The sequence below is a fragment of the Portunus trituberculatus genome, chromosome 39 (assembly GCF_017591435.1).
Source record: "Portunus trituberculatus isolate SZX2019 chromosome 39, ASM1759143v1, whole genome shotgun sequence".
Taxonomy (NCBI): Eukaryota; Metazoa; Arthropoda; class Malacostraca; order Decapoda; family Portunidae; genus Portunus; species Portunus trituberculatus.
Window position 1 is genome coordinate 12,286,004 of NC_059293.1, and position 7,500 is coordinate 12,293,503.

The following is a 7,500-nucleotide window of genomic DNA, read 5'->3' on the forward strand; positions in this document are numbered from 1 at the left end:
TCGTACATTTTTCCCACACGATCTATTCCAGTAGTACATTCTCTTAATATAAATCTGCTTCTTTTCTTTAAAATTAGTTAAATAACGCCAGTTCACGGTTTAATGATAATCGTTTGTGCTTCTTTTTCTTCCTAATTCCTTAAATCAAACCACTACAATCTTCCAGAAACGACCAACACTGCCCAAGCCCTCTTCTCTTCATATGTATTTCGCTTTAATAATAATCGCTAATACTTCTTTTCTTTCCAATTCCTTAAACTAAACCGCTAAAATCTCCTTTTATGTAACCAAAACTGTCCGAATCATTCTATTCCCAAAACAACCAACACTGCCTAAGTCCTCTTCTTTACATCTGCATTTCGCTTTGATAATAGTCTCTAGTGCTTCTTTTCTTTTTAATTCCTTAAACCAAACAACATTGAAGTCTCCCAAAATCTAACTAACACTGTCCGAATCCTACTATTTCATACATTTGGCCACAAGCTGTACACCACAATCTGTCTGGCAATGGTCGGATTCCTCGGGTCAGCGCTGTTCCTGCCTTATCTTGCTGACCCGCAACACCTTCAGCTTGGCGGTGGACAGCAGTGGCAGCGGCTTAGAGGTGTTGCCTTGCCATCACCAAGGGCCTGACTAATGCTTGTCGAGGCTCAGGGCGGCTCTCGCATACCGAAATATCTGAGTCATATCCTGTGGTTCTATTCATAATGAGCTTCCACTAATGCTCTTCATACGGCTTCTTATTAATATTATTCACTGCTATTTGAGACGGATTCTTTACTCACATGCCACTCTCAAACATTTCTCTTCATTACACATTCGTTTCTACACATTATAATTTTGGGCAATGGAAAATCTACGCATTCTATTCCATTGATTAATGATTCTAACTACTACGGCTTATTGTCCATCATTTCGCTGTTATTTGAGACGGATTCTTTCCTCACAAGTCACTCTCAAACATTTATTTTCTTAACACATTCGTTTCTAAACATTAATCTGGTTGGGCATTGAAAATTTGAAACAGTTTCTTTACTCACACGCCACTCTCAAACATCAATTTTCTTAACACATTCGTTTCTAAACATTAATCTGGTTGGGCATTGAAAAATTTACGTATTCTATTTCATTAATGGTTCTAATACGAATGGTCAATACGACTTATTGTTCATCCATAAACAAGACAAACAATCATGTCTTCATCTCACCTCAAATAGTAAGTCAAGTTCCTCTCTCCCTGTCACTACTTCCGTCTTCCTCCTCAAGGCATGCGACGCCAAGGTGGAGGAATCTTTGGTGCTGAGTCGCCGGCTGAGCTCACGAGGCATTTGGGTTTGCCTCGAGACCCTGCAGAGGTAAAGTATTGGTTATTTTACTACAGAGAACCTCACTTGCTTGTTGTGTCTAACTATTGAAGTTGTAAGATAATGCAAAGTACAGGTGGTTGTCTTAGAACAGAGAGTGTACTGCATGTCATTATCTTGTGTGTGTGTGTGTGTGTGTGTGTGTGTGTGTGTGTGTGTGTGTGTGTGTGTGTGTGTGTGTGTGTTTGTGTGAGTGTTTTGTTACTAAGATATTGCAGAGTTTAAGTACTGATTACCTTAGCATACTGAGAACCTTGCTTACTTCTTGTCTGTGTATGGTGCAATAACAAGGTAACGGAGCATACCCTTGAAATATATAGTTAGGCAGTTAGATAGATAGACAGATATATAGATAGAAAATGAAATGTGTGAATAACGTAGATATTTAACTAAATACACTTGTAATATAGATGAATGAGTGGATATATGCAGAAATTAAATAGATGCATAGATAAATTGATGAATAGTAGTAGTAGTAGTAGTAGTAGTAGTAGTAGTAGTAGTAGTAGTAGTAGTAGTAGTAGTAGTAGTAGTAGTAGTAGTAGTAGTAGTAGTAGTAGTAGTAGCAGCAGCAGCAACAGCAGTAGTGGCTGTAGTAATACACACAAAACTCGACTTCAACCTAAGCATTCCTTCACCTTCCATTCCTGTCCCTATTCCCACATTCCACCTGCTGCGTCCCAGGGGCCTCATGTCACCCACGGAGTACAGAGTCTACCAGGAGCACCTACAGGAGGAGCGGCAGAGGGAGCAGCAGGAGAAGGAGCAGCAGAGGAAGGAAGAAGAAGAGGAGAAGAAGAGACGTAAAGCTGATGCACGAAGGAATATTTAAGGAAATTTTCAGGAAACTTTTTCACTGCCTTTTTTTTTATTTTGATTCAATAATAAATATAATAATAGACAAATAGTGTTTTCTTTAACTTCTTTTGCTTTCATATGTGTGTGTGTGTGTGTGTGTGTGTGTGTGTGTGTGTGTGTGTCTAATTTAACTTAACCTTACCTAACCTGACCTATTTATTTATTTATTTATGTGTGTAATTTTTTTTTCACCTCGGTCGCCTGCTGCTCACCCAGCCAATCTTCCCCATTACGGAGCGAGCTCAGAACTCATAGACCGATCTTCGGGTAGGACTGAGACCACATCACACACAACACACACCGGGAAAGCGAGGCCAGAACCCCTCGAGTTACATCCTGTACCTATTTATTGCTAGGTGAACAGGGGCCACACATTAATAGGCTTGCCCATTTGCCTCGCCGCTTCCGGGACTCGAACCCGGCCCTCTCGATTGTGAGTCGAGCGTGCTAACCACTACACTACGCGGTGTTTGTCTCTGCTGTGTGTGTGTGTGTGTGTGTGTGTGTGTGTGTGTGTGTGTGTGTGTGTGTGTGTGTGTGTGTGTGTGTTTCACTGTTTGATCTGCTGCAGTCTCTGACGAGACAGCCAGACGTTACCCTACGGAACGAGCTCAGAGCTCATTATTTCCGATCTTCGGATAGCCCTGAGACCAGGCACACACCGCACACCGGGACAACAAGGTCACAACTACTCGATTTACATCCCGTACCTACTCACTGCTAGGTAAACAGGGGCTACACGTGAAAGGAGACACACCCAAATATCTCCACCCGACCGGGGAATCGAACCCCGGTCCTCTGGCTTGTGAAGCCAGCGCTCTAACCACTGAGCTACCGTGTGTGTGTGTGTGTGTGTGTGTGTGTGTGTGTGTGTGTGTGTGTGTGTGTGTGTGTGTGTGTGCGTGCGCGAGCCCGCCTGCTCATTAAACTTTAAACCGGTATCTCTCTCTCTCTCTCTCTCTCTCTCTCTCGTTCATTACGCAAGTCGTTCATCATCTGCCGTCCCTCTCCTTCCTTCCCTCAATCCTGCCCTGCCAGACATGTTACAACAGGAGCCGCCCTTCTGCTTCTTCTTCATTCATCGTTTCATTAATTTTCTTCCCTCCAGTCTATAACTTTCCTTCCTTCCTTCCTTTCCCCTCAGCAACCTTCTTTTCCCATCCAGACTTTACTCCCCTGTACCTCCACTCTGTACCTCCCTGTCAGGTGAATGGAAGAAAATTACTTCGATTTTTACGTTTTGCCTAAGAGGATGGAACTGAAATGTGAAGTAAACTAATTTAACTTTGCCTAACCCAACATAACCTTAAGAAATAAAGAGACCAGAGACAAAACATTGACCTTAAATTTTACCGAGCAATATTCACAATGGTAGAAAAAAAACCCAATCTTAACGTAATTTACTTAAACTCAGATTTACTCGCAAGCGGAGAAATCGACGATATTCAAGCTTAATTCAACAGACTTTAATCTATCGTAAACCTAAAGTGTCCTGATGAAAAAAAAAGCTTAGAAATGAAAAATCAATATAACATTATCTATCATTCTTTCTTCTATTGGACAGATAATCGAATAATATTGAATGAAACTGCTAATTATTCACAAAATAGATTAGTAAATAAATGCATAAATAAAATTGAATAATAAACAAAATAAGTGGAGAGAAAAAAATAAGAGAATACGATAAAATAAAGGAATCAGCAAAAAATCTTATAAGTCTACACGTGGCGATCTGTGTGAATATAAGCAGGAAGAAAACCTACCTACAGTATATCACTCACCCTCCCAATCCACATCCATCAGCATCGAAAAAAAACTTTACCATTAGCTCGGCACTACCAACGCGTTTCCGAGTGTGCCGTGACCCAGTAATGCGATGAAATAGTAAGTGAACAAATGCAATGCTGGAGGCGTGGGGGGATGTTAAGAGTGCAAGAGAATGTGAGGTGACAAGTGTTTATTTTCCGTGCTCATCATGTCCTCTTTTTCTTTACGGTACGTTGGACATGTTTTGACGTGAGAATGTGATTGGCCAATTTGCCATCCCAGCTCATTATTGGTCCGCTGCGTCAGCCAATTACAGCTGTTTTTAACCCAGCAGAGACAGGCCAATCACCCTTACTGCTTCTGCTCCTGCTGTTAGTGTTATCTGTAACGTTATCGTCTACTTGTACGTCTCTCTCTCTCTCTCTCTCTCTCTCTCTGGAATGCTGCGTGGGATAGGCTACAAAATAACCACCAAATATAGCTACTCCTTATTTTCTTAAACGCACACGAGCCTCAGCACTTGTTGCGGCGTGAGGCGGGGCAGTGATTCAGGCCGGGGTCACACTCATGACTCACGGTTACTGACGCAGGACACATGTGCTCTCGTGACTGGAGAAGGCTTTGGGATGGGTGGGAATTTTCGCATAAGGAGTTTAGGGAAGTCTATCACGGGAATAGTATTGATTGATACACGATGAGAGGAAAATTGTAGCTGCTTTTCTAATCATTATCATCCACACTACTATCAACTTCAAAGGGAAAGAGAATGTCGACCAGAGGGAATAGATCAAGGGGAAAAGTGGGAAAAAGATGACAGGAAAAATATAATAGCATTCTAAAATAAATAACTCTTGATTATTCACAAAACAATGAAATCCGATAGGAAAGGAAAATGACCAACGGAAAACCATCATGGGAGATATGGTGAAAGAAAATCAGGGGAAAAATATATCAGTATTCTTAAAATAAGTATCCTATGATTATCCCAGCGATTAAATCTGGGAGTTCATTATTTATAGACGTCCAGGCAAGGATCACCGTCGCCTGCAAGGGATGAGCCTCATTACACAAGCGAACGTTCCTGACACGATGCAAGGAAAAAAACAGATGAAAAATGAACTAAAATCACCCTTGCAAAGCTACTGGAATTCGTGTTTGTAAAGTATGTGGTAAACTTCCTTGTTTGGAGAGAGGGGGAATTGTTCTGGTTAGTTCCACTTCTTACGGTTCACTTCTCCGTCGTGGACTCCTTAATGATGCCGTGTGTAAAAATTGTGAGGAAGAAAAGAGAGATAGAGCGAAGAATAGAAAAAAAAAGGTATAATCAAGTTTTTTTCTTTTTTTTTTTTTTAACGCTCAAGTAAAGGAACGAACATCCATCTGCTCTCATAGGCTCTTGTGTCCATGACAGAGAAGGTTCCAGATAAACTTGAAATAACATTATCGTCTTCATCGGCAGGCAAGGCTGGGTTAGGTCAAGTTTCGTTAGATTTAAATGCATTCAGTTCATTAATTCCACTGTTGATCTGTTCATTGCGTAGGTCATCATTTCATTTCGATGTTGATCCCTTCATTGTTTTTATTTAGGGTTACCATACGTCCTTAATTAGCAGGGACAGTCCTGATTTTGAACCCCCTATCCTGGCATCCCGGCCGGTTTATAAATTTGTCCCAATAATATTGCATTATCTCTTCTTACTTCTGTATAAAAGCAGCAGAGTCAAATGATATTTTCTAATATATTAACGAGGTCCATAAACAAAGATACTGTATAATATTTGCATTATATTTTCTTACTAAAAATCAAATGCATTTACAATATACATATAGCAGTGTATAATGTTAATGTAGCCTCATAATCAAAGATTATCCCAGCTTGCATGTAGAAAATTATGATAAGCTTATTTGTATTACTATTTGGAGAGAGAGAGAGAGAGAGAGAGAGAGAGAGAGAGAGAGAGAACACCATTACTAGGCTACGTTTACTTCAACATTCCCCTTTGAAGCAGTTACGGGTCTTTATGAAACTTAATTGACCCCGTAAGCACCTAAACTACCTTAAAGATATCAACTATGCATGACCAGGAACAAAGAGGAGGGCCGTTGCTCTTCACGTGGCTACCAGGATCTTAAGTACACGCTATTAATGTTAAAGATTCACGGCGTGGTGCGATCGATAACATGGTTCACTGTCACCACAAATTAAGAGTTGACGAAGCTTCAAATAAGTTAGATGGTGATTCGGAGCGCAGTTATTTATAATGTTGATAAATGATGATAGATAAGCAATAGACAGAGACGATATGCATACGTACATACACACAGCATATAACCATTACAAACATCTATACTCTTCATAATTGTACTTTAATTCCTCATTAGTAGCTCCCTCAGATCAGTGTAGTACTATAATCATATCAGACATCCAGGTGAAGCATTAATTGAGGAATGCTGTTGTCATTTGAAATCCCTCAGTTTGCCACACGCGAGGCAGTGGAGAAAAAAAAAAAAAACATTTTAGTATTCTAGTCTACATTAATTTTTATGACGTTGAACTGCTATGCTTGGTGACATCTGGCAACACTTCACATGACAAGCCTCAGTGTACACAACGATAACAGAAGGTTGCCAGTGATCATTCGTGGTACACTGAGGACTCAGGCACCCAGCAATCAGCAGCAGTGAAGTGAAGAGCATGTATGGCCAAAGAATCACCTGAACGAGATCGTAAACAAGTGTTGCCAGATGCAGCCAGGCAGTTTACCTTAGTCTACTGTTACAGAGGTTACATCGCAGCATAACATGAAAAACAAAATATTCCTGCTTATAATTTCTCCCTCTACTAATAGTTATAAGATATCTGTTACTTACGACCTTGTACTTTGCATTATTATTATTATTATTATTATTATTATTATTATTATTATTATTATTATCATTATTATTATCATTTATCTTTTATTCATTTTTTTGTGGCCAATTATTATTCCAGAGACGGTAATCTACGATAAATATATTTTAGATACATACCTAGCCAGTGTGATTTGTCCTTGTGTTCACGCCTCCTGCATCACTCCTGGTTCCTTCTCCTTCAGTGACTGCCACGTGTACACTCACTACAACTAATGGGGACCTCGATACTATATTTTTCTGCTTCCACGAGTAGACTGGAGACGGTCAGACGGAGAGTGGTGAGTCGAGTTGAATGAACAGTCCTATCAAGAAGACTATTTTTAATATTTTACTGCGCAGAAAAATACACACACACACACACACGAAAAAAAAGTGAAATAAAATAGAAAACAAAAATGAATATAAGAAAGGAGGAAAAGCAGACATAACAAAAGACAATGAAAACAAGAAGAGAGTAGAGACGTCCCAGTGTGTAGACGAGATAAGAAGCAGAATTTACTACCCGAGTGTGAATTCCGCTTACAAACATAACATATATTTCAACCACTATTCACATACAGGAAAAGGAAGAGGAGCAGGCATGGAAGAGCGGAATATA

At 40.0% G+C, this 7,500-nt stretch overlaps 1 protein-coding gene across 1 annotated transcript in view; it reads left to right on the plus strand.

Annotated features, from left to right (window-relative positions):
* Positions 1-2,213, plus strand: part of LOC123515529 — a 13,152-nt gene extending 10,939 nt beyond the window's left edge. The window contains exons 4-5 of the mRNA XM_045274235.1: positions 1,267-1,355; positions 2,049-2,213. Of these exons, the coding sequence (XP_045130170.1) occupies positions 1,267-1,355; positions 2,049-2,196 (237 nt within the window). The 3' untranslated portion in view covers positions 2,197-2,213. The remainder of the gene's footprint in view (positions 1-1,266; positions 1,356-2,048) is intronic.
* Positions 2,214-7,500: the final 5,287 nt, after the last annotated feature.